General features: G+C 45.7%; 1 protein-coding gene across 2 annotated transcripts; it reads left to right on the top strand.

The window, feature by feature from the left end:
- Positions 1 to 1,079: 1,079 nt before the first annotated feature.
- Positions 1,080 to 27,616, top strand: SCAMP2 (secretory carrier membrane protein 2). Of its 2 annotated transcripts, XM_073363302.2 has the most exons (10): positions 1,080 to 1,250; positions 9,154 to 9,234; positions 10,136 to 10,225; positions 10,670 to 10,813; positions 12,978 to 13,095; positions 17,948 to 18,076; positions 18,777 to 18,929; positions 19,647 to 19,755; positions 23,156 to 23,273; positions 25,232 to 27,616. In XM_073363302.2, exons 1-10 carry the CDS (start codon positions 1,194 to 1,196, stop codon positions 25,376 to 25,378), a joined length of 1,146 nt encoding a protein of 381 aa, XP_073219403.1. In that variant the 5' UTR covers positions 1,080 to 1,193; the 3' UTR covers positions 25,379 to 27,616. The 2 variants fall into 2 exon arrangements, with proteins under 2 accessions (XP_073219403.1, XP_073219402.1); XM_073363301.2 differs by lacking the exon at positions 10,670 to 10,813 and having other exon boundaries at positions 1,083 to 1,250.

Genomic DNA, 27,616 nt, shown 5'->3' with positions numbered 1-27,616 from the left:
TCCGCCTGAGTACATGGGAAACACCCTCCTCTGTGCATGCGGGCTCCTGCGGGGGGAACCCTTCCCCCAGATACATCCTGCCATAGTGTGGGGCAACCCCCTGCGTGCACAGCCCCTCTCCCCACATATGCAATCCCCTTCCTCCCTATATGCCCCCCCTTGTGCACAGCCTTCCTCCCCATTATATACACCTCTACGCGTGCAACCGGTGTGCACAGCGCCCTTCCTCACTACATACACAAGGATGTGTGCCACCCCCGTATGCACAGCCCCTCTCCCCACATGCAACCCCCTTCCTCACTATACACAGCCCCATGAGTGCAACCTCGTGTGCACAGCCCCCTTCCGCACTATATACACAAGCATGCGTGCAAACCCGTGTGCACAGCCCCCTCCACACATATACAACCCTCTCCTGTGCAGTCCTCTTCCCCACTATACACACCCCGTGTGCAAAGCCCCCGTCCCCACTATATACAGCACGTAGCATGTGTGCAACCACCTCGTGTGCAGTTCCCTTCCCCACGATATACACCAGCATGTGTATAACGCCCCTAATACGTGCGCGGCCCCTTCCCCACTCTATGGAGTCTGTGTGCAACCCCCCTTGTGCACAGTCCGCTCCACCAGAGGATATGCAACCCGCCAGTGCGCGCAGCCCCCTTCCGCACCATATCAACCCGCCCCATGTGTGCAAACCCCGACCTGCCCAACCCTTTCCCTTTCCCCACTATTGGTAGCCTATTGTTTGTGCAGCCCACCCACTTCCCCAGGTATGCACAACCTCCCAGGCGCGCCGCCCCCTTCCCGTAGCAACCTCCCGTCCTACCACACCCGCCCCTCATGTAACGCCAGGCCCCGCCCCCACGCGCGCAACCCGCTCTCCCTCAGGTACTCGAGCGCACGCGCACACTCCCGCGCGCCGTCAGACAGACGTTACAACGGGCCCCGCCCGCGCGCGCGCGAACCTCGCCGCGTCTCTTTCTCCTGGCGGCGCATGCGCTAGGGTTCACCCCGCTTGTGAGGTCACAAACTCTGTTTGTCACGTAAAAGAGACAAGTCGATGCCCCGCCCAGACTGAGTGGGGCGCACGCGCAGTCTCGCTCCCGGAAGTGTCCCGTTCCCAGGGAGCAGGAAGCGAGCGAACAAACGGACGAGCCGGCGCAGGCAGGGAGTCGGACGCTGACCCTGCCATGTCGGCTTACGACACCAATCCGTTCGCCGACCCGGTAGACGTGAATCCCTTCCAGGTGGGAGAGCGCGTCCGAGCCCCGCGGCTCCCCGTCCCCTGCCCCACCGCCAGGACGTGGCGCTGAGCGAGGGGCCGCCTGCCAATGGTGGGGCCGCTGTGACCCGCGCCGCCCAATCAGGGGCGAGAGGGCGGGACTGATGGGGGCATAGGGGAGGCCCGATCCTGTGGGGCTGTGCCAGCCCCGGGGGGAGTCCCAGGTCTGCGACGCGTATCGGGGGAGGCGGGACCCAGCAACAAGTCGGGGAGGTTCAACGCTGCTCTGCCCTGCCCTGCCCCGCCCCCCCCCTCCCCACCCCAGTACCTGCCCCATCAACTCTCCGTTCCTCCCACTCCCCCCCGGGGTCCCTGCCCCGTGCTCCACCCTCCCCTAGCGCCACAGCCTGCCTGGTGCCTGCCGCTTGTGCGCTCCCCTCTCGGCTCTGTACAGTCTGGGGGGCCTAGTTCACCCACCTCGCAGTGCCATGCACCTCACCCACCATGCACCTCAGAGCCCCCCTTTCTGCGGCCCTGACCCAACAGGACACTGCTCCAAGTCGCAGCCCTGCTGGGTTAGGGCATGCTCAGTGCCTTGGGAGAAGTAGGCATTGGCTGGGACAGTGACGGGCTCCTGGTTTTGCCAGTGGTTCACAGGTGTAGCTCCCATTCGCTTTTCTGGGTGTTGCAACCACATGCGCGAGGGCAGGCTTAGGCCTTAGTCTCATACACAAATATAGATGAGCAAAATGTAAACCACTGATCTAAATTAATCTGAGACCGCATTATTTGTATTACGACCCCTACTGAGAGGAGAGGCTCCATTGTGCTCGCTGATATTCCATACACATAAGAGATGCTCTCTGTTCCAAAGAGCTTACAATCTAAATAGACCAGACAAAGCGTGGGAGAACAGTAGTAGTATCACTCCTATTTTATAGAGAGTTAAGCAATTTGCCCAGGGTTATGCAGGACGTCTGTGGGAACTCTGGGAACTGAACTCAGATCCAGTGTATTAACCACAAGATTGTCCTTCTTCTTTTACCTTCTTGAAGCTTATCTTGGGAAATAGTCTTTATTAAGAACAGACACTGTATTTCAAGTGCATCCATGTCCTGTGGCCCCTTTTAGGAAAGATCACTGTTCCTTTTGTATTTTAAGGGCTAGTGGTTCCCAATCTTTTTGAGCAGCTATTTCCACTTATTAGGTTAATATATTGGCTGTACCAGCCAGTGCTGGCTGTCTCCCATTCAGTTACGCTGGCAGTCACCCACCATATTGTGAAAATATGGTTTGTAACTGGCCCAGCTCTGTCGTAGACACCTTGTGGCATGTTCTCCACTTACTGTAACCAGTTCTATGTTGGAGCGTACACAGCAGTGTGAGTGAGAGGAGAATCAGGCCCATTGAATGAGTGTGTGCAAGTGAATGGGAGTCGATCATGGGACAGTATTAGGATGTAGTCATCGAGGCTCATAGTGTACCAGCATTGCCTCGTCTACATGCATATTCTTGTGGTAAATGTGCATACCACGCTCTTGGTTCAAAGAGCGCACACTTTCTTTCTGCAAAATTTATTCTGATGAGTGAATGAGACATTAAAATCTCTCTGGGTGTACATGACATGGTGTCAGTTACTGTGATGCAGTGGTACAGGAGAAAGCTTTAGCAACACTGGATTGCAAGTGTCAGGACAGAGTTGTAGGTATGTTAAATATTCCTGTCAGATAGTTGCATTGCTGCACTGTGGCATAGCAGCTGTTGGTTGGTTCACATTCTGTGTTGACTTGTGCAATGTTATGTCCATATGTTCTAGGGGTCCTTCTCCTCTGGCAGTACTGCTCAGCATTCAGAGTTAAGTGTGTATTCTAACAGAGGTTTAGCCTTGGCAGCCTAAGAGAAAGGACTTCTTTCTGAGGTGCTCTGGAATCCTGCAAACACTCTAGATGTTGCCTGGATTCTTTCTACGCTGAGTTGATGTCTGTGTGTGCTGCCTTGAAACCTGCATTTATTTACCTAGGGAGTTGGTGGAGGGTTCCAAAAACAGTCTGTTGACCCTGAGTAACATGGCTGTAGATGTGAAGATAAATGTTAACACTTCACATTTCAGAAATTTGTTTCTATAAAAAGTTCTTTACCTTTATTACATGACAGAAAAGTATCAGGGTATAACAGGAAGCTGCATCTTGGTGCATATCCTCTTATTTCATAGACAGCTTTTGTGATATTGCAATCTGGTGAGCCAGCAGTAATTAAAATCCTTAATAACAAGATTTTGAGTTCATTATAAACACAAGGGGCGTAGAAAGCAGAAATAATCTTAGGTTTCAGAGTAACAGCCGTGTTAGTCTGTATTCGCAAAAAGAAAAGGAGTACTTGTGGCACCTTAGAGACTAACCAATTTATTTGAGCATGAGCTTTCGTGAGCTACAGCTCACTTCATCGTGAGCTGTAGCTCACGAAAGCTCATGCTCAAATAAATTGGTTAGTCTCTAAGAAATAATCTTGTGCATACTCAAATGAAAACAGAAGTATTTGCTGGGGTGTGTTTGAGAACTAGAAGTGGCTCATGATTTTTTTAATCACCTTTATTGGGCACATTTAGTGGCTTGGAAATATGGATATTGTCAATTTGCATACGGGGGCGTGTAAATACTCTGTTGGTTTGTGCATCATCATGCTGCCACAGAATCATTGACCAAACCGGGCTGTGCTTGAGTTTAGCTCATTGTTCAAACAATAAGATCAGATTGCCATCCTAGAGTCGCCTGCCTCTAGATTCTGTCTTCTAATTTTTTTCAATAATTCATGTAATGCAGGTGACAGAGGAAGTCAGAGGTGTGTATTTGCGCTGGGTGTATGCCAAAGGAATGCTTTCCATTCCTGCTGAATAACTTCAGTTTCTTATATTCCTTCTCTCCATGCAGTCAAAGATAGCTTCAATTGTCTGTCTGTTTTTCCAATGGGGTTCTTATTCATCCACTGTGAGGCTCCTTTTTTGGGGGCGGGAAGGGGCGGTTCTGTCTTATGTGACTAGTATAATATGAACTTTTCTGGACATGCTGTGTCTAATGTAGTGAGCAACCTGGGGGAAAAGATTCTGATCACTTGTCCAAGGGCAGCTGAAGCTTCAAATTTGGTTGTCTGGCAAGAATATGGGCTCATCCTAATTTTAAGTCTGTGGTATCATTAAGTAAATTAAAACAAAATATTGCAGTGTGACTGTAGCAAAGAATTAAGTCACTTTCTTCTAACACTGAACAAAGAGCTTTATTGGAATCAGAAAAATAGCAGCATCACTTAAGCTTGTCTGTGGCTTCTGACTACAACTTTCCCTGGCCCTCATCCAATCTGATTTCCTGTTACAGATTAAAAGAAAGGGTACAGATATCTTCACAGTTGTTCCTGTAGTTGTTTAATGACATTTCTTTGCATTCTGCATGTTCTGTTTTGGACTGTGGGGTCAGGGTTTCTCATTCATGTTCTCTGTTTTCTAAAGCAAGTGATTCTCACTTGGGTTTATGTTCAATTTTGAGTTGCTTTAATATAGATGAAAATGCCACTGCCACCAGCAGTCTGATGGACTCAGAAGAGAGCCTATGTAATCTGTTTCAGTTTCAAGTAAAAACTCTAATGGCTAAATAACTTTGGAGCTACCCGGAGTTCTTACACAGAGCGCAGACCTGAAGAAGAGCTCTTTGTAGCTTGGAAGCTTGTCTCTTTCATCAATAGAAGTTGGTCCAGTGGAAGTTGTTACCCTCATCCACCTTATCTATCTAATATCCTGGGGCCAACACTGCTACCACAACACTGCAAATAGCTATAGACGTCCATTTGATTGAAATCTAGATCATGGTTATGCAGAATAGCACTAATCCAGTTTGGCATTTTAACAATTCACATATTGTGTTAATGGGCCAATTCTTTATCATACTTTTAATCCTTTAGACAGTATGTGGATTCAAATAATTGAAACCATATATATGATGGTGGTGGTTAACTGATAGCAGCTTTGGACACGTGGTCCTGAATTTTCTGCAGCTTTGCCCCTGAAGCCCCAGCAGTGTATTTACCCTTTGGGCCTCAGTCAGGTTCAGGACTGTCTATTGCTCTGGTTCTCGCACAGCAAACCCTCAAACAACAAGGTATCTTTTCCTTGATAAGTAGGAGATTTAATTCATAATACTGATAAGGTCAATCATGAAATGCACTGTACACTCATAGATGTGCTTGATTTGATCTCCTGAAAATCTGACTCTCATTCTGTGGTACATTCCAAAATGACAGCCAAATGACTTTTTGTTAATTTCCCCAGCAACCCAGTATACATGGCAGATCGCTCCAGAGTAGCGCATGTTTGCCTCAAAGGTGTAGATAAGAGCTTGAATCTCCAGCATCCTTTGGGACATAAATAACATTTTAAATTATAGTCAAAATAAATTCAAATTTCTTAAGAGGGTGGGATAATCTTTTGAAATACAGAATAGCAAGTGCAAAATTGTGACTGATGCCATGGTCAATAACAGCATGGGGAGGATTTTGACTTTACTTAAGCTTACGCACTGTCTACATGAACACCTCTACATTCAAGCCAGCCAGTTGAGATGTGAGCTCTTCTGCCTTCATCTCCGCAACTCCTAAAGCTGTCTTATTACCTTTGTGATTCTATCAGCTGACCCAGATTCCAGGTCTTACCAGAAGAGAGTACAAGTTTCCCATCCTGCACAAACCTGATGTACTCCAATTCTTGCTCAGCCACAGAAGTTTTTGGCTCTATCAGCTAGCATAGTAATAAAACTAGCTTTTTGTATGTATTTGTGATGCTTGCCTTTAAAAGAAACACACGGTCTTTGCAACTGAGTCTCTAAAAGTTTTTTAGTCTGTGTTAGTAAAGTTTGGTCCAAGATCAAGGCCATTTGGGGCTTGCAAACTGTAGCATGAAGTAAAGAACTAAAATCCTGTTTATTGACTGTATATGGGAAGCTAAACAAGGTAGTAAATCTTTGAGTCTCCTCATGGCATCTCACAGAGCAATCTAGCAATATGCGTCTTGTGAACAAAGTAACACTTTTTGCTTCCATGAGTTTCACGTGAGCAGCATGTGGGGAATGAAAAGATCTTACTCTCGCTTCAAAGGACTGACATTATCAAATTCTTCTTGTACTTTCTAGGAACTACCAAGCATTTCATCTTTCGGATTTGAAACCTAGGGATAGCTTACAATGACTTCTAGAAAGCGTTTCCTAAATCAGCAGCTCCCAAACTTTGATTCACATACCACCTTAAAAAGTTGTCAGGTGAATTGACAGAATATCAGATTCAGAAACCACAGTTTGGGAACCCCTGGTATAAATATCTCATACTTTTAACAGGTTTTAACAACGCTCCACTGTGCCATGTGCTTTAGGAAGTGAGAGAAAGAGATTTAAGTGTAGCCACCTTGGTTCTGTTAGAAACAGAGCAAAAGTTAGGCTAACTATAACCCTAATAACGCAAGACTTGCAAAGGCAGGATTGGGAAAAGCGTATGGAAAATTGCTAAGCTGTCTGACCTTGTTTTTAGACAAAATAGAATGTATTTGTAGCAGAAAATCAATAATAATAATAATAAGATATCAGGAAGGAAAACGTATGAACAAAGTGCAATTGCTATTCGTCAATGCCTGTAACGAAAACTACAAATATCTGTGATAAACCGCTTGTTGTTCGGAGACTTGTCTAAGGCCAGGGTAACTCCTGCCTTGCAGTCTCCCCCTGCAATTGCTTGAAATAAAAATTGTCTGATTTATTGCATCCAAACAGAGAGAGAGGATTTGTTTTCTTCCACAGTAGCTACCATGTTCTAACTAACATGTTTTAAAAGTCTAGTGTAGACAAGGCATACTGCCTTCAAGGTGTGCAAAACTGGTCAAGTTAAAGTGTGAGGGGAGCTAATGCATCCTCATGTCACACCTAAATTCTAGCCTAGACAAGAATCCATGTCTCTGATAGGAAAAGGACAGTGCTCTTGCAGGGTTTAAGAGGGTTATTGAGTTTTGTGTGATATGGGAAGGAGGAAGTGTCTGGAAAGGAAAGACATGTCAGAAAGACAAGTCAGAAAACTCTTTTTCCTTCTCCAGGTAGAAGCTGACCAGATTCTTGTTAGCTTCACTTTGCTACTTGGGAAAGCCATGAACAGATGCAGAGAGGGTAGGACTACCTGTCCATGCACTCAGGAAGACAGCACTGTCAGAGTTCACATGTGGAAGGTTTTCTTAGGATTACAAAGGAATAGGAATTGAAACTTTGATTTAAAAAAAGGCTAAATTCTTAAGAAATTGATGGCTTAGGCTCCTTCCTTCCCCCAACCGCTCCATCTCCCAGGCCATTTGTGGTTAAATCCAATGAAGGTGTATTGTCTGCACACTTGGTTAAACTGGTGCTCTTCTTCCGCATGTGCTTCACCCTATGGATGAAGTGGTTGAGTAGAACATGCACCCTTTGTTCTGAGAATCCCCTGCCTGCAGAATTGCTCATATATATAGATTCCTTGGAATGTTTCTGGTACCCTATTCTGCCTGGTGAATTCAATTCAGCATCTAAGAACCTGTACCTGTTTCTGAGATTTCATCCTGGAGTGATTCATAAACTTGTGTAACCAGTTAGGCAGGGAGTGTCTAATCTCTAGATGTGTCTAAAGTTACCCATTAAACGGAGCTTTTTTTATATACACTTGATCAGAAAGCTGTACTGGAAGGCAAGAGACCTGCCTACAGTATGTTTGAGACAAGTCAATTGGCTTTCCCAGGGTTTACAGCTCTGATGTCATGGAGCTTAATCAACAGGAAACTTGGCTGACCTTTACATATCTGATTTTGCTCTTCCTCCTCCCCTGCCCAGCCTAGCCATTACTTTTTGCCCCATTAACAACAAAAATAAAATGGCTTGTGCTGATAGATACATTGGTTGCTGGAGAGGAGAAAGCACCTTGCTTAAGCAGAACTCCAAAGGTAAAATTACATGGCTGTTCAGTTTGTGAGCAAGGCTTCTACAGAGAAGCAACTGTACATAATTTTATCTTTGGGAGAAAGGATGCTTGAGGGTCAGCAGCAGTCAGTGTCTGGGCTGTTAAAGGGAGAACCTTTAGCAAGACACAGCTTTGCTGTGTATACCTGCTTTCATACAAACTGCATCACACGAGACTTGGGTTAAATAATGTTCAACAGAGGGAAGAAGAAAGTTGTCTTCAGAAGACATAGAGGTTTTGCATAGCAGTATGATTATGGGAAGGGACCAAAAGGAGACTGGCACTGAGTGGAGGAAGGAGAAACTGATACTCCAGCTGAAATCTGGGTTTAAATTTACAAGTATGATAGTGTGATCAGTTAACCTGAAACCATAGGCTCACCCTTCATAGCTTTTTTGCCTTGTCAGAATGGCTGCTTTGGGAGATAGTTCGGTACTCCAGAAGAGGGCTGCATGAATCAGTTTGTGGTATCAGATGTCTGTCACCAAGCACATCTTTCTACCTGAAAATTGGTTCAGCTGCTCTCTGCTGCACTTGATTGAGACTCTGTCATCCTGAGGACACTGGAGCCTTATGCAAAGGCAGACTGCAGCATCATCTCAGCATGGACTACCAGTTTCTTCAGCTTTTACAAAAGGCTTCAGGGTAGCTGTTGTCTAGTGAGTAAAGTTCAGGGATGAGAGGAAATCTAGGTCCTAGTTGGCAACTGTGCTGCAGACTGATCTCTGGTAAATTAATCTCTCGGCCTCAATTTCACTAAGTGCTTACGACATGGTATTGCTTTCAGAAGCTCTAATCAGTCACTGGTTTTGTTTAGCTTGACAAATATAAGGAACATGTGGAGCAGGTTGTCTAGAGGCTTTCTCTTTTTTTCCCTTTAACTCCTACCTCTGTCTTAAGTCCCTTTCCCTGTTCTCTTTCAGGATCCCTCAGTGACACAGCTGACACATGCTAACCAAGGCAGCTTGGATGAATTCAATCCCTTCTCTGAGAACTCCCGGCTGGTATGTGGCTCATGTGATTGCACCAAATATCTACATACCTGTTGTTGTATCAGGAAACTGGGTCCTCTGATAGAGGGGACTATAAGATGAATGAGGCATTCACAGATCTGTCCCTACTGGACAGTGACTGTGTTACATACATGCACAATACACTTCTCATGAGACTCCCAAGAGCAGAGCACTGATGAGCTCCCTGCAGGAATTCTCATGGCCAATGCAATCCCAAAGTGGGAAGCAGAACAAGTCTCATGCCAAGGGATATAATTAGGGCCCTACCAAATTCACAGTCCATTTTGGTCAATTTCATGGTCATAGGATTTTTAAAATCGTAAATTTCACAGTTTCAGATATTTAAGTCTGAAACTTCACGGTGTTGTACCTGTGGGGGTCCTGACCCAAAAGGGGGCCATAGAGGACGTTGCAAGACTATTGTAGGGGTTGCGGTATTTCCACCCTTCCTTCTGCACTGCTGCTGGCGGCAGCTCTGCCCTCAGAGCTGGGCTCCTAGCCAGCAGCCTCAGAGCTACCTATAGCTGGGGGAAGTTCTCAGAGATAGGTCTGACCTGGCCCAGGGAGCGACCCCTATAGGGGAAGAGGAAGTCCCATCCCTCCCCAGCCTGGCTGGGACTAGCATCCGGAGACCGGAGCATGGTAAGAGCCCCCAGCCCTGCCCCTTCCCTACACTAGCCAGATTTCACAGGGGAGATCAGATTTCACAGTTCATGATTCAGAAACATAAAATAAAGATGCTTATGCAGGATGGTGCCTGGTGTACCTGGGACTCCAGATCTGCCTTCCAATTTGGCACACACCTACTTGAAGGCACTTGGTGTTCAGCGATTCCCAGAGCTAATTGGAGCAGTGTGTGTAATGCTCATTTGCTGTGTCACTCTTCGTCTAGACAAATGGAGCTCAGACAGTTCCAGCGACGCAGCCTGCTGGCCCTTCGCAACCCGCTGTCCTACAGCCATCTGTGGAACCCACTCCACAGGTAGTATATCCAGCCTCCACCTTTCTGCTGAATGTCTGTAGAGCTCATACCTTGGCTTCCGCCAAGCAAAACTATTGGAATACAAACGAGCCTCTATCATCTTACAGGCCATCAACAAGACTTTCCTATAGGGATTGGATTAATTTGGGTGGGGTATGGGAGGCTGCAGCTGACCAGCTCTGCCCTCATTTGTATTTATTACTTTGATTGGCATTGCAATGGGGACTATTTAATAGCCTTGCAAATAATTCTGAGAAGTAGACCATGTAAAGCCCCCATGTCTTTCCCTCTGCTACTGAAACTAACTCTGTTTTTTGTCCCATTCTGCTTGGCCTTCTCGCACAGTGCCACCCATAACTTGTTAACGGTGTTAGCTTAGTTTCAGGGAGTGAATAGCCACACTCAGCTCTGTGAGTGTGGACACAGTGCAGTTGTGTGTTGCAGCTGCTGCTTAGACAGGCCACCAAGTACCAGCCGCCAAGGTTCATCTCAGCGAGCAAGAATTCAGAGAGACAGAGGCTGCTAGGAGAAGATTTCAGTTCTCAGAATAGCAACAAGGTAAAAGAGATCCAGGGGAAGGTAGGCAAAGTACAGAGGAGAGAGGGGGCTTCACTGCCTTTTTCTTGGACCTCCAAAATCTCCTATCCCAGGTTGGGAGGTTGCCTCTCTTTAGACTCGCCATACTCCGTAAACCCCAGGAGTCCACTGTCTACTCTTCATTGTAAGGACCTCTTAGCTTTGCCTTTACACCTCACCACCAGAGCAGACTTGGGCTCCTGGCTCTTGAAACAAATTGGTGCTAATTTGGAAAGGATCCAGAATGGGTAATGAGAGAGACTCTTGGGGAGAGGGAGTTCTTATCTTGTTTGTTTTGTTTAAATTATCTTAGTGCTGGTGAAAGGTCCCAGATTAGCAGCTCTGAAGCCCTCTAGTTATCCATGGGAGGGTGGGGGGGGGGGGGTAGCAGCAGTGCAAGTTTTCCCCACCAATGTGTCCTTTTAAGGGGGAGACTGTCTTCATGGTTCATTCATAGAATCATAGAATCATAGAATATCAGGGTTGGAAGGGACCCCAGAAGGTCATCTAGTCCAACCCCCTGCTCAAAGCAGGACCAATTCCCAGTTAAATCATCCCAGCCAGGGCTTTGTCAAGCCTGACCTTAAAAACCTCTAAGGAAGGAGATTCTACCACCTCCCTAGGTAACGCATTCCAGTGTTTCACCACCCTCTTAGTGAAAAAGTTTTTCCTAATATCCAATCTAAACCTCCCCCATTCAGCCTTTGACCTCTCTGCTGAGTCAACTGGGGAAGGGGGTCATGGTGTAGGTGATTGTCTCCCTTCAGTCCCTCGTTGAGCAACACATTTCAGAGACCCCAGAATGGATTTCATGGGAAAGTGATTTGGTCATAGCTGGCCTGGGCTGAGTTTAAATGCAAAACCTAGGGCTGAAAGCCTCTAGGAGACCCAGGAAGAAAGCATAACAGCTAAACTAGAGCAGCAAAAGGATATTTGGTCCAGAAGCACAAGCTTCTGGGCATGCTGAGATTCTCAGTAGTTAATGTGAGGACAGCAAAAAGTAATGACCTTAAACAAACAGGAAAAGTGGATGAAGTAGCTCAAAAGACTCTCTCAAGAATGAGGTTTACTGGACAGTAGAATAACTTGCCAGAGAAGCTATGGAGTCATGGATCCACAGGATCTGTTCTGTGCTGAGCCTTTAAACCGGCTGTTGGAGGAGCCCCTTTAGCATGGCAGAACCCCAAAGGATCCCACTCCTTCCTTGAGGCTTGGTCATGCAGCCTCACTATCTCCTAGACTGAGTGTATGGGCTCCAGCCCTCCTGTTTCACACCATGAGCTCTGCCCAGTGAGTCCAACTGAAGTAGACTGTGTAGAGACTTGTCCTGTCTTCAGGGACTAATGAACCCAAGCCAGTATTTGCGGTGACAGCCAAGCAGCATTTTCAGAACAGAGTAGGATATTTTAGTCGGCTGGAACACGGCACTGGAAGTCCCTACGTTAGCATAGGGAAATGAAGGTTAAAGCATAAACCATTCTGGCCAAACCAGCATGATTCACAGCCAAGCTGTAGTGAGCTCCATTGCAGGCTCTCTATCTCTCCCTGACCTCCCTCAGTCAGTCCCAGGAGAGCAGCCAGAACCAGAAGCCCACGCTGTATTCCTTGCTGGTCACCCCCCCCCCCCAGTCTTTGTTCTTCAGGCAGCGCCATGCATGAGTCATGGAGCTTGAATTGTCTCTCTGGACCCCTTATTAATCTGAATCAGTTTCAAACAGTTCCTTGCCTACTCCATTCATTCCTCCCAGACAGCGAGGTGCCACATATACCAGTGTCTCCTATGCAGTTCCAGCAGCATTGTTAACCCTTTTGCCCCCACTGGGTAGCAATGCAAAGTATAGAGGGAAACTGAGGCACACACCGGCTTCATAAAAATATTCCAGAAGATTCCCACTTTGTCAGAGTCACCCTCATGGAAGAGATGGGCAACGAGAAGGGAGCTGCTGGTGGATTCTGTAGAAATCTATTACTAACATCTTACCACGATGCAGGCAGAAAGTTGAAGGAGGTCTCAGACCCAACCATGAATATTCTGCTTCTGAGATGTCCTCAGCCTTCTGAATGTTGCTGGAACACTCATTAGTGTGTGTGCATCCCCCACTTCCCTTAGGAAGGGACCCTCTCCCCACTGAATGACTCTTTGGTTCTGATTGCTTTTTGGTGACTCTCCATGCAGGCTGTAGTCTCAGCAGCCCAGGATGGACTCCTTCACCAACAGGAGGAGCTGGAGAGGAAAGCAGCAGAGTTGGAGAGGAAGGAGCGAGAGTTGCAGAGTAATGCAGCAAACTTTAATTGTGAGTAGTGTTTCTTTCCCTGTCTAAGAACCCATACTGTGCATCACACCTGTCTAAGCCCAAGTGTACAAGAGTTCCCCTGGCCTGTGCATTCTGAAGGGTGTCGGACCCCATTATATTGTGCTGGGGCTGAGTTTGCATGAGAAATGTCTAAGTGCCACAGCAATGGAAACTTACACACACCGTTTTAATGCAATTCTGAGACATCCCACAAGGGGGAGAGTGATAAAAGCTAAAGGCTGGGATTCAGGAGACCAGCTGTATGTAACCTTGATCCAATTGGACTTTGTGCTTCATTTTTCCTATAATGGTGTGTGTGTGTCAGGGTGGGGGGACTGCTACCTAGCTCAGTCCCATACTCAATCCGTTAGACCATGTGACACCTCTTACCCATTTGTCTCATGCACATGCTGATGTTCTCAGGCACTCACCTGTAAGTGGCTGTTTTATTATAGGTGGAGTTTGTGGTACCATCCGCAGTTACGGTTGCCTGCATTATAAGATCCTGTTTTCAGTTGCTTATAACTTTGCCAAACTTTTACTGTTCAGGCTAAAATTGTCCGTGCTGTGTGTGTGCCTAAGGCTAACTTTTTTTTGGAAAGTTTTAGCTAAAATGATTCAGTGATTTCTGAGAATGAGGTTCAGGAAAAATCCTTGTTTTATCCATGTTAAAATATTCTTTCAACTGTCTTGTTGTTATGGAGCTCTGTTGCTCCACGCTTTGGCAGCTTAGTTGCCCTGGTGTCAGTCCCCATAAAATTCACTAAAATTTGGCCAATTTTGAGCCTCTGAAAAGGCTGTTGGCACATGTTCAGTAGACCCTTGTTAGTTTGGCAGCAAAATTCTCAGAAGAGTCTGTCTGTACTGAGCATACCGCAGCCCAGAGAAAGAAGGCACAGGGAAAGAAGGGTCTATAACCACTAGACTTCACATCCAGGAGCCCTGAGTTTCTGTTCCTCTGCTGTCAGCAAAGAACTGCAGAACTCACTGGCAAAGCATCTGTCTCATTCCCTTCTAGTAGCTGGTCCACACAGAGGATAACAGCCTGCTACTACTTCCAGTTACACTGTTAGCTCAAGTGTTAGTGGTCCGTTCTGCAGATCTAAAGGTTTGAAGCCTGCTGATGATTCAAGCTGGTGGTCAGTATGGTTCCGCATAATGGGATTTTTGTCAGTGTTTTTAAAAATTAGGAGATTGTAGCCTTAATCTTTTAACAATTTTTTAAATGCCAAGTCAAGCATTCAGGTTAGGAAATGCCAGAATTAGGTTGCCCGTGTCACTGTAATTCAGCCCCCTTGTGAATACGCACTGATAGTCTTTAATTACATGATCACGTACTATTTCTTCCACAGAACCTTTGCCCCTTTCACTGTATAGGATGGATGGTGCCCTGGGAATGCAGCAGGATTGTGTGTAATGAAGGAGATAGTTGTCTGGGACACTCACCTTATTTGTTGTAGAAGTTGGAACGTGTGTAATCAATGAGAGAGGCAGGGTGGGCGAGGTAATATCTTTTATTGGGCTAACTTCTGTTGAAAGACAAGCTTTTGAGCTACAGAGCTGTCTCTCTTACCAACAGAAGTTGGTCAAGTAAAAGATATTATCTCACCCCCCCCCCCTTCTCTCTCATATCCTGTGACCAACTGACTACAACTACACTGTGTGCATGTAGTGAATGAAGCAGAGAATTGCAGAAGAAGAGAGTCTTATTGATAAGGAAATACAATCCATTTCTCCACAGTGGTATTCTAGCCCTGCCTCTGCCACAGATTTCCTGTGTGATGCTTGTCAAGTCACTTAAAACAAGCTTTTCACAGTTGCCCGCTAATTGTGTGTTCCTCAACTTTCTGGATGCACAACATAAGACACTTGGAGCCAGATTTACAGAAGTGCTGAGCACTCACAACTGCAACTGAAACCAGCTAGAATTGGGCTTTGGACACACTGTAGAGCTGGGTGAAATTTTTGTGGTGCAGTAAATTCCTTTAAAAATGCATTTTGGGGGGCACCGAAACTATTTGCAAATTGGGTGAATAGTGTTAGCCAAAAAAAAAAAATCCTGAAGAAGAAACCTGGAACTATCAACATGGTTCATTTTGAAATGTTGTTTTGAATTGACATTTTAAAATCAAAACAGTTTTTTTTTCCCGCATGTCAAGAAAAAACAAAAAATTGAGTTTTGGTTAGAAACTAAATGGTGTTTTTTGTTTTTGTTTTTTTTTTAATTTGGTTCGGCCACAGAACCAAAATATCAATTATTTCCTTGGCTCTAATATAAAGTGATATCTAATGCTAAGTAGGGCTGTCGATTAATTGCAGTTAACTCACGCGATTAACTCAAAGTAATTGCGATTAAAAAAATTTATCGCAATTAATCACAGTGTTAAACAATAGAATACTAACTGAAATTTATTAAATATTTTTGGATGTTTTTCTACATTTTCAAATATATTTTCTTACAATACAGAATACAAAGTGTACAGTGCTCACTTTATATTATTTTTGATTACAAATTTGCACTGTAAAAATAAGAAATATTTTTCAATTCACCTCATACAAGTACTGTAGTGTAATCTCTTTATTGTGAAAGTATAATTTTCAAATGTAGATTTTTTTTTTTTGTTACATAACTGTACTCAAAAATAAAACAATGTAAAACTTTAGAGCCTACAAGGCCACTCAGCCCTACTTCTTCAGCCAGTTACAAGACAAACAAGTTTGTTTACATTTTTGGGAGATAATGCTGCCTGCTTCTTATTTACAATGCACCTGAAAGTGAGAACAGGCATTTGCATGGCACTTTTTTAGCCAGTGTTGCAAGGTATTTACGTGCCAAGTATGCTAAATATTCGTATGCCCCTTCATGCTTCGGCCACCATTCCAGAGGACGTGCTTCCATGCTGATGCTGATCGTTAAAAAAAAATAATGCATTAATTAAATTTGTGACTGAACTCCTTGGGGGAGAATTGTATGTCTCCTGCTCTGTTTTACCTGCATTCTGCCATATATTTCATGTTACATCAGTCTCAGATGATGCACAGCACTTGTTCATTTTAAGAACACTGTCACTGCAGATTTGACAAAATGCAAAGAAGGTACCAATGTGAGATTTCTGAGGATAGCTACAGCACTCGACTCGAGGTTTAAGAATCTGAATTGCTTTCCAAAATCTGAGCATGGTGAGGTGTGGAGCATGCTTTCAGATGTCTTAAAAGACCAACGCTCCAATGTGGAAACTACAGAACCTGAACCACCAAAAAAGATGATCAGCCTTCTGCTGGTGGCATCTGACTCAGATGATGAAAATGAATATGTGTCGGTCCACACTGCTTTGGATCGTTACCAAGGAGACCATCATCAGCATGGACGCGCATATTCTGGAAAGATGGTTGAAGCATGAAGGGACACGTGAATGTTTAGCGCATCTGGCACATAAATATCTTGCGATGCCGGCTACAACAGTGCCATGCGAACACCTCTTCTCACTTTCAGGTGACATTGTAAACAAGATGTGGGCAGCATTATCTCTTGCAGATTGTAACCAAACTTCTTTGTCTGAGTGATTGGCTGAAGTAGGGCTGAGTGGACTTGTAGGTTCTAAAGTTTTACATTGTTTTATTTTTGAATGCAGTTATTTTTTGTACATAATTCTACATTTGTAAGTTCAACTTTCATGATAGAGATTGCACTACAGTACTTGTATTAGATGAATTGAAACATACTATTTCTTTTGTTTTTTACAGTGCAAATATTTGTAATTAAAAATAAATATAAAGTGAGCACTGTATCCTTTGTATTCTGTGTTGTAATTGATATCAATGTATTTGAAAATGTAGAAAACATCCAAAAATATTTAAATTATATTCTGTTATTGTTTAACAGCATGATTAATCTTTTTAATCGCGTGACAGCCCTAATGCTAAGTACTCTGGGAAATCAGGCCCTAGGTGTCTCACATTAGGCACCTTAAATTATTAGACATTTTTGACAACTTTGGCCTTAATCTCTCTGCCGCATTTTCCTAACTGTAAAATGGAAATAATGCCACCACCTTTTCTCACAGGGATGTTGTGCAGATAAATTAATGTGACAGCCACACATTGAATGAGGACAATACAAAGTAATATTGAATACCCATTCACTGAATGAGGCAGGGGAACAAATAGTATGATCATGTAATTAAAGACTATTGTAACACACACAAGAAGACCAAATTAAGGTTGCACAAGTAACCTTAATTCTGACGTTTCCTAACTCGGATGTTTGACTTTGCAGCCTTAATGTTCTTTTATTGGAATTTTTGTAATGTAATTTGATATAGTCTCATCTGAGTACCTTTCAGTAGCACACTAAGCAAAGTGAGTGACACCTGTCATGCGTGAATTGTGTGTGTAGTGTATTGTAGTGTTTAGATTCTGGTAGGGTTTTTTGTGTGTGTACTCACTGCTATGTGTGTTTAAAGAAGGCAGTTCCAAGAAGTGCGCTCCGCACTTGGAGCGGAAGATGATGTTTGTGATGGTCCTTTGTCCCTGCGGGAGTTTGTTCCACAGTCTTGGCCTAACCCCATGATATCAGAGGCCTCTAAAACAACACCTGACCTATTTCACTGGTGTCAGGTTCCTAGCAGTGTTTATCCATCCATGAGTGAAGCTCCTGATGCAGGTTCACTTTTAAGGCTCAGACTATTCAAATCAAATTTCTTGCCATGGTCTGGTTGCTACATCATCTTCCAAGAGTACAGTCTTAATATATACTGACTACTAGTCTGCTTGCTTGTGAATTATCGTGCTTTAGGGAGTCTGTCGAACCAGGGTACTCTCTTGAGGGATCTCTCCTTGTTTCCTTTTATAGCGAGACAGAACAATTGGCCACCCTTTCCCAAGAGGTGTCCAATCAAGCCATGTTTCTATCAGGACTTCTCTGCAGACATCCCAGCCGATCACCAGCGTACATGCAAGATGCTGTATTACTTGTGGATGCGTGAGTAACCACCTATAACTGGCACAATTGGGGAAACAGTGTTGAGCTAGAAGGACAATTTTGAATGGTTCTTTCTCAGGAGGCTTTCTATCAAATGCTGACTTTTCCATAGCAACTATTGATGCTGAAGTCATCTGTCTTAGTAGCTGTAAAATCCTGGTCCTCCGCTTTTTAAAGACAGATCTAAAAAAGACTCTAGTTAAATGCCTAGTTATTGGGCTCGATGCAGGTATTTCTAGATGAAATGCTGTGGCCTGTGTTATGTAGGACTACGTAATCATAACGGTCCCTTCTGGACTACGAAATCTATGAATCTGAAAGGATGGTGGATGTGTTTAACTATAATGCATCAGGGAACCCAAACTCTGCTCCCCTCTTGATATCTGTCTACAACATCCCACACAATTACTACTTTAGGTGGAAAATAATCACAGCCCCAGCAGGCAGTTAAGAAGAATTAAGCCTTTAGGCAGAGAGATAAGGAGCAGTATCAGATGGGACCCTTACAGTAAGATCCACCTTTCCATGCAGACAGCCCTTGATAGGGAAGGGAAATGCTGAAACTATGGCTCACGTGCTATCTAGTTTCTATAGACAATGTTGTGCATTGTGGTCCATGAGAGGGCAGTGATGCTTTGGTACTTTGTGGGTTTTCCGAGAGATTACTCATCTGTTTCCTTTCTTCTCTCATCCTGAACAGTTCATTCAGTTACCCTGCTTCTAAACCTGCTTGCCTGCCTGGCATGGTTCACCATCCACTCCTACAGAGGAGTAGACTTTGGTCTCTCAATCCTGTGGTTTGTTTTGTTCACCCCTTGTGCTTTCCTCTGTTGGTATCGACCCATCTACAAGGCTTTCAGGCAAGTACAGTTTTTCAGTTTAACAGGGATATGGCCATTACTGGGAGGAAGTGCTGTTTAATCTGATCATAATGTGTATTCCTGGGGGATTTTCCAAGTCTTCAGTACATTAGATAGACCAAAACCTCCCTTACAGACTGAATGTTGGGGGTGTGTGCTGCAGGTGTGGAAGAGAGATTGATCTTCTTGTGCTCACTGTGATGAGCTTAAACTGGATAATGTTAACGGTCCCTTCTCACGTTAAAATCTACAACCTATTGAGATGGATGTAGTGAAAGATCATCTGACTGCGGCTAAATGTGCCACATTAGACAGTAGAAACCTAAACTAACTCGGAAATGCCTGTCAATGAGACATTAACACATATCCAGTGTCCAAACCCCAGCTAATTATTTGGTCCTAGTTACTATTCATGCTCAGAAAATTCTTGACAGTAGTAGCCCAGTAAACTGGGTTGTATGTGGGTTGTATGTGGGTTTTACCATCCTACATACCATATGGAATGAGTGAGTGCATATTGCAGCCCCTGTGTTTAATTCTCTTGCTGCCTGGCTTCCTCTTGGTGCCACAATCCCTACCCTTCATGCAATCGTCAGCTGGAGGGAGGGTTCATTGCGATTGTTGCCCATTTATTTACTAAATGCTTTTTTGTGATTTGTATCGTGCGTCTGTCCTGGGGATTCCTGGATTTCACTCGCCCCGTCTCTCACCTTGCAGGTCTGACAGCTCCTTCAGCTTCTTTGTGTTCTTCTTGATCTTTTTCTGCCAAATTGCAATCTACATCATCCAGGCAGTTGGCATTCCTGGCTGGGGAGACAGGTAAGCATGACTTACAGTGTGTGCAATGCAGCCCTGAACTGGCACCTTCTCACAGGACTGCAGTTGTCTGAAGAGTTTCTGTTCTTTGCTTTTTGTTCTTAAAGCTGTCTGTTCTCTTCCATTTCTCTCTTGGTGCATGGCTTCTGCAGAGTTCAGCTGGGTGCCTTTCTCTGCCACGCTTCCTATTTTAGTCAAGTCAAAGGCATGTATTTCCTCTGCTGATATTGCCTGACAGTTCCCAATCACTCCTTACTGTGCTGTCTCCTGCTTTTTATTTCTAAATGTCTTTCTACGCCTATGTGGTGCCACGGCTTCAATGGAAATCTTGTCTGGCTACTCTAAAAACCCACATAGCCTGCTTTGGTGGAGGTGATATTCTATAGATCAGTATGTCTAATAATCTAAAGACTGGGTACCAGAATCCATCTGTCAGCAGTTCTGATCCCCTGTAAAACAAGAGCAGAGCTTTCTTAGTGTGCCGCTGCAAATTAAACTGAGACAGAAGTGGGGTGGTTTTTTCCAGCTCCACCCCCCACCCTCCCCCACTATTAACATTATGCATGTGAAGAATAGTGAAAAGGTCAGAGCTGGGAGCTTAGTTGTGGTGGCACCTTCAGGTAACAACTGCAGTGAAATCGCAAACTATTTTTGCCCACAGCCTGGAGAATGACTCCTGGGCAAAGTCTTCCCTCCCTCTCCTGGTTCTTTGACCCTATCACTGCCTTTTGAGTCACAGTCGGAACTCCATTTTTAGTCTGACTTGGGCAAGCACTCTGGTTCCCAAGAACCCACTGATCTGTAGAGAGAGCCTCTCCCAGACAGACAGTATTTTCATCAGTGGCTAAATAATGTGATTTGTGGTTAATGCTACTTGAACACAGTGTAAAATACACAGCTAATGAAACACGTCAAATATTTCCTTCTCGCCAATTGCTTCTCAGTCTCCTTTGGCAAAAGATGATCCAGTTTATTTAGCAGTTGAAATTAAATGTCCTTTTCTAACGGTGAGAGGAGGACTTTTGTCCAAATAGATAATTCTGGATTCTAGCTAGGTGTTTTAGTAGTCCTAATCCTTTGCACTTTATCAGGGATATGGCCATAAGGAACTCCAGGGATTAATCTCAGGAACTGGCATCTACTAAGGAGCTTTTTATCCAGCTCTTACACTGTGCTCCTTCATTCTATTTTCTTTGTTTCTTCCACTCCTCACAAATATTTCCCCAGCCTTGCAAGACTCTCATGAAAATACTGGCCAGGCTAGAAATCTACTTGCTTGTTCTTTCTCATGATGATAAACTAGCGAGTAGAATTTTACAAGAATACTTTATCCATAAAGGTGTTTATGAAGGTCCCAAGTGCTTTGATTCATGCATGGCAGCAGAGCCTGACTAGTGTGGGGGCTCTAACCATATGCGGAGGATATCTGAGGCAGGCAGGGTTAGCATAATACTCTGTGCAGGCGTCAGACTGCTTCTGAAAATGAGTGGGTCAGAATTGCTACAAACAAGTGCCCTAGCTGCATTCTGGGCCTCAAGTCCCACAATGTTAACTCTTTGGAGTTGGATTTTGTACCTTTCTGTGACCGTGGCCCAGTGATTCTCCTCCTTTCCCAAGTCCATTGTGCTTTTGGCCATTCTTCTCCAGCTAGCAACCATTTGTGTGTGTGCGTTCCACATTGGGTTTACTTTTAGGGTATGTCTATACACAGCAGTGTAAACCCAGGCTCAAGCCGAACCTCCCCCTCCCCACCCCCCCTCAGCCCCCTCCCCGGCATCCGCACACCAATTGTGCAAATTTAGGGTTTGGACGTAGGGTCCCAGGACCCTGCAGGGCTGGAGGGTCCGAGCCCATGTTAAGCTGGGACCTAGGGTCCAAGCCCTATTGCTTTCCTGTGCACACACAGCCCCATCTTGACTTGGGTCCCAGAAGTCCTCCAGACATATCCCAGAGTTCCTGGCGGCAGAGGAGTAGCAGTGCAGGCAGCCAGCACAGCGGCCGGAAGCACCATTACTGCCTGGCTCATTGTACTCCCTGATCCTGCTATGGCTCCTCGCTGGTGCACGGAGATTGCCAGGAGCAGGGAGCAAAGCTGACCAGTGGGTGGCAGCTCCCAGTTGCCAGGATGTTGGGGGTCATCCCCCCCAGCCATGCTGAGTCAGAAGCTCTGCCGCTTCCCTCCATGCCAGTAGCTGCTTGGTCCCACTGCACCCCCTGTCCGTGGCTCCCAGGTCCTCCCTGCTGCTGTGTGCGCAGGGGCGCCTGCACTTTGAGGGCAGTGAGTGGGAGCCAGCCCCCAAACTTCCCCCCAGGGAGCCCTTATCCCTGCCTCCTGGGGCACAGCGGGGGCAGGGATAAGGGATCCCCAGGGCTGCTGGAGTACATTGCACCCCAAGCCCTAGGGATGCACTTCACTGCTCTGCAGTCAGCAGCAGCCAGGCAGGGGGGAGGGGCATGTTTTTCCTCTGACATAAACTGTAGGTTTCAAACTTCAAAACAAATAAAAAACCAACCAACCAAAGACACCTTCATTGAACAGCCCATTTTAAAATTTAAGAATTGCAAAGTTTCAGTTTAATAGTTTGTCAGCCCTGGAGCCTGATGTCCTAATTCTCCTCAGAACAGGGACACCTGGGGATTTTCCCACTACTGTGACCGCCTAGAGCTGGAGAGCCCACTTCTCAGATTCGATGGCCGTTCAGTATGAAGCCTTCTCACACTACAGCCATTCTGTTGAGAGGCGCTAATTATGTAGCTGATGAACTTGTGCTCCTTATGGGCAGCTGAGTCCCATCAGTAGCAACACCACAATTAGGAAACAGGGTGGGCAGTAGAGTTTTCCCACAGTGCACCACCTTCCTAGGGCTAGAATGTCGACATGGGGGTGGAGGCGGGGGCTAGGCACTGTGGGATAGGGTTACTTTGACTCTTGTCCATGCACTGCAGTGTGAATGCCAGAGCCCTAGGTTTGAGCACAGGTCTGAAAATCCTTAACCTAGGGTGAAAATGCAGTGTAGACACTGAAGCCCAGGGTTCCCTGACACGGGTCAGCTGACTCGAGTCCCACTAACCCTAGGCTTACATTGCTGTGTAGACATACCCATACTGCACTGTGAGAAGGGAACTGTACAAGGGAATGGGAAGGCACCTCAGTGGTCCTTTTCAAAGCTAGTCTAGCATCTAGAATGGGTAACTTCCTGCAAGAGACTGAATTCAGTAAGGAATTTTTCCTGTGGTCTGATATTCCTGCAGCAGCTCCACTTGGCTGCATGTCCTCTCTGGTCCCTCAGTCCTCTTGTCATCAAATAACCCGAGTAACCTAGTGCTCTCCGAGAGTCTTGTCTGTTCTCTTGTCCCTGTGTATACCTGGTACTCTTCATGTGATGAGCCCTCTTTCTTACAGTGGTTGGATTGCAGCTCTGGGCGAGACAAGCACAAACTTGGCTGTGTCCATAATCATGATGGTGGTGGCTACATTCTTCACGCTGTGTGCTGTCCTCTCACTCTTCCTCCTAAAGAAGGTAAGTTACTGAAAGACAAGAGCAGCTCCAACTTAGATCCTGCATCCTAGGGGCAGCTCACCACCAGTAGCAAAGGATTTCCAGGTATTGAATCATAGTCTCTTCTAGAGTTTTTTGTGGTTAGTAACCAGCTTAGTTTCGAAGGAAGGATGAAAGTAGCAAGTTTGTCAAGAGCTTTTGGAAGGCATGTTTTCCTGTTCCTCCTCCTGGATTTGTAAAAGTCCCTCACAAGAAGCTGTGATGGAAACATAAGTAATCATGTGGGTGAGAAACTAGCTAAGAGACTGACAACAAAGTAGGAGGAATATGTTGTCTGTTTTCTATATGGCAAAAGGTTACCACAAGGCCAGCATTTAATATCTAGAAAAGCAGGGGAGAGCAGTGAAGTGGCAAGATTGGCAGATGCCATTTAGGTTAATTGAGACTAGAACATATTGTCAGGAAGTTCAAAGGGACCCAGACACAGTAGGAGACTGGGCAGTATGAGGACAGATGAAATTCAACATTGACAAAGGCAGGGAAATGAAACTGGCAGGCATCGCATGAACTGGTCTTAGACATTACAATTAATCTAGAACCCAGCAACCACTTGAGAAATCTTGGGCTTCATTGGGGATGGGTCACTGAAGGCCTGTGCTCAGTGTGTAATGGCAGTCAAAAAAGCAAACTATGCCCTGATGCATAAAGCATAGGAAAGAAAAGAACATTGGCAGGATCCTGCCACCCTGTGAATGAGATAGATGGTACAGCCTAGCCTGCACTGCTGTGCTTGGCTCTGTACAGCAGGGGTGGGTGGTGGAAAAGATTACAGCTATGTGCAAGAGACTTCCATACCAAGAGTCAGTGAAAAGATAGCGACTGGTTAGTCTAAAGAGAGGATGTGGTAGAGGTAGACAAAATAACAAATGGGCTAGAGAACAGAAATCTCATCTCTCTCTGATCACACTTTTATCCAGTGCATAATTGACCTGTTCACTGTCCCAAGATCTCAGGCCAAGAGCTAAGCAGAATTTCAGAAAAGATCAAACACTTACATGGATCATGAGAACAACCACAGTTACACTAGATAGGATAAAATATATAAGGGCTGTGAGTCTTCCTGGTTCAGGGAATGCGCCACTTGTTAGCTTCTTCCTAGCCCATCAGTTATGGGCACATTATTCCATAATTATCCATCAAGAAGCTTCTTGGACCTTCCCCTGAAGCATCTGGTCCTGACCAGTTTTGGAGATGGGACACTGGGCTGACCTGGGAAAGTAATTCTTACATTCCTCTGCCAAATACTTCAAAACCATCACCACCACATGGTGCCCATTTAAACTATGCCATGGTCTGCCCCCTGCAGCCATGAGCCAGTTCCCTCCCTCTACAGCCTGCTGTCTGGGAAACACATCTACCTCCTGTTGTCCCAGTTTTGCTCCAAACACGCCCCACCTGCCTTCCTCCTGCAGTATCTGGATGAATGTTTGCCAGATATCAAAGGCAACTGATTTGATACCTGGGGAATCTTGGAGGTGGAGGGCAGGGGCGTGAGTGAATTCCATAGTCGCTGCCTCCTTGAGTCCTAAATGACTCCTGGGATGATGTCCGCCTCTGTGCCATCAAGTACCATCATACCCAGGTCTCTTGTGTGACCCACAATGTTTAGGGGTCAGGAGGTCCCTGGTTATTCATCCTCCGCTGAGTTGAGTGCTCTACTTTGTAATGAGTGATGATCTCCTCCTCCTGAATCTTCCACAGCTGGTACTGGACGTGATTTGGCTGCCAGCCTCTCTTTTTGCTCGTGGCATCCCTTCGTGCCTGCAAGGCTAGCTCGTGATGGAACTAGGGGGAGAGGGATTTGCTAGCTTCCTGTGTGCTGTCCTGAGGTTCTGTCAGCGGCCGGAAGTCCCGTAGAGAGGTGGTGCTGGGGCAAAAGGGAGAGTCCTTTGGCTGACAGATTCTCTCTCCTTTCTCAGGTGCACTCTCTGTATCGCCGGACAGGAGCCAGTTTCCAAAGGGCCCAGGAAGAGTTCTCCCAAGGCATCCTCACCAACAGGAACTTCCAGAACGCAGCTGCCGGGGCTGCCTCTTCAGCTGCGCAGGGCGCTTTCCGGGGAAACTAGCCCTTCCCATGGGCACCTCCACCATGCCCTCTTCCCCTTCCTTTTCCATCACAACCTGATCTTAAGATGCACTTTCCACGGGCACCATGCTAACTCCATGACGCCGGCTGCTGAGATGAGAAGAGGTCTCTGTAGCATCAGCTCGTCTGCATTTCTGGCGACTAGTTCTTCTTTCCTTGCTTTGGGGTGGGGGGATAGGGAAATATTCTCTTAAATCAAATATAGCTCTCCTTATCCAGGACAGGTTCGACATTTCTTTTACTACCTCTCCTGCTTGCCCGTGCTCCAGTGATAGAGAGAGGAATCTCATCACTTTTTAGCAACTCTTCCATTGGGCTTTGCTCTGAAGGATTTATTTTGTAACTTACGTGAGGTGGGTGTTAATAAGGGAGAAAGCTGCCCTTTGTTTGAAACCTCTTACTGCCTGGCTCCCATGGGGTCCGGTTAACGTGTGGCATAAAGAGTGCTGTTGGGGAACTGTTTTTTGCCATCCCATCATGGTGCAAATCTCCCTCCCGCTTCTGTTTTTTCTCACCTTGGGGGAGGGTTCTACCCAAGGTTGTATTATGGAATCTTATTCCTGTAGCCCCCAGGAGATGTGTGGAGGGTTAATTAATGGGGTGCAGCCTTCACCATAGCCTTAAATCTTGTGGGGGTGGGGATAATCTCTGTACCTCACCAGCCACTGTAGCAGCATTTGAGAGACCAGCGGCTTCATGGGGGACTCTGCGGGGTTGGGTATGTGTCCCATGGGACTTAGGACGTGGTGCAGTGAATTGAGCCAACAAACCTTTTTTGAGAGGAAGTGATCTAGACTTTATACAGCTTGCTCAGCCCCTTGTGAGTGTGGTGCCAGGTTCAGAACACTACATATGCCTGCAGCTGGCCCTTCCTCTTCCCTGCCCAGCTTGTTCTCCACATTTGAGAGGATCGTCCCATGGCGCTTTGTGATTCCAAGGGAAATTCGTACGTTTCTCAAGAGAGAGAAGTCTTGGTTGCAGCATATTCCTTTTTGAAAGCAGTGTCTGTGCAAAACCCTCTCGGGGCTGTTGCTGGAAGCACTTGCCATCTTTTCTGGACTGCATGCCTCTGTGTTTGACCTTGAGCAACTGGTTAGTTCTTGAGGTGCACTCCTGAGAGCTCTTGAGATGGGGGGTGAAATCTGCACTTTCTTTAGATTTGTGACTTCTGCAGTGAAAAAAATACCTGCCCTTCACCAGCTGCTTTCTGTCTCCCCACCCCTTGATGGGTGTTGAATTTTTAGTATCCTGGTCTTACAAGCCCCTTTTCTAAGAGGGAAAAGTGTGGGGGAGATTCACTTCTCCACCAGCAGGCTGAAAAGGGATTAGGAGAGGGGAAAGCAGGAGTGCTCCTATGCACTGAAGAAATCCAGGAATGCTGGGAAAGAGTGGATAAAAGCCCTGAAAATAATGGTGTGATCATTTGCAAATTGCTTATAATTGATGATGACAGCATCGGTGTGGCTGTGCGATGCAGAAACTCCTCCCCAGACTCAGCCTTGATGCCTCTCTCTTCAGAGGCTGCGGAAACTCTTCAGGGCTTGCTGAGTGCATCTGGAAGCTCCTGGTCTGAAGTGTGTTCAAAGTAATTATTCAGCCTGTCTAGAAAGAAGAAAAAGGCCAGCCTCCAGGACCCTGAGCTGTTTGCTCCTTGTTGTTGCTATCATTGGCGTCCGTGCCACCCAGTCTGTTGAGAATTTTGCTCTTTCTGCAGAGGGATTGAGTGGAGTTGGGGCGGGGGGAGTCTACTGTGGAATTGGGACCCTTGGGGGTTTGCTTACATCCATATTTGATCTGGTTAACTAATCAAAACATAGTTAATTAATCCCTATCAGATTAGGGCCCAGGCCATTTGGTTTGTGGGCTCTGAGGAAGATGAAGGGCAGGGGAAAAATTGGGAGGAGCAAAGTGCTTGATACCTTCATGTGAACAAAGGAGCAGTTAGTTTCCATGGTGTGTGTTATATGGAAATAGTGACTGGGTCATCATTAACCACCCCCCTTCCAGGGTAATGGTAAACCAGGTCTGTTTGAGCTGATCCAGTGTACCTGGTGAGGTTTCCTCTAGCCTCTCACTTGTTTGAATGTACATGATGATGAAAAAATTAGACTTTAAAATCCCCCCCTTTCTGATGTATTTCCCTCTCTAATCTTTTCATGTAAAAATGTATATGTCAAGTCACACTTTTGTGCTTAAATAAAAAACAAAATAAACCTAA

The sequence above is a fragment of the Lepidochelys kempii genome, chromosome 10 (assembly GCF_965140285.1).
Source record: "Lepidochelys kempii isolate rLepKem1 chromosome 10, rLepKem1.hap1, whole genome shotgun sequence".
Lineage (NCBI taxonomy): Eukaryota > Metazoa > Chordata > Testudines > Cheloniidae > Lepidochelys > Lepidochelys kempii.
This window is presented reverse-complemented; position numbering and strand designations above follow the sequence as displayed.

What these genes read in the sequence shown, in the direction of transcription:
- SCAMP2 (XM_073363302.2), top strand. Translation starts at nt 1,194, where the DNA reads ATGTCGGCTTACGACACCAATCCGTTCGCCGACCCGGTAGACGTGAAT. An exon ending in CTGTGGAACCCACTCCACAG is followed by an intron (nt 10,226 to 10,669) that starts GTAGTATATCCA and finishes TGTGTGTTGCAG; the next exon opens with CTGCTGCTTAGACAGGCCAC. An exon ending in GCTGTATTACTTGTGGATGC is followed by an intron (nt 18,077 to 18,776) that starts GTGAGTAACCAC and finishes CATCCTGAACAG; the next exon opens with TTCATTCAGTTACCCTGCTT.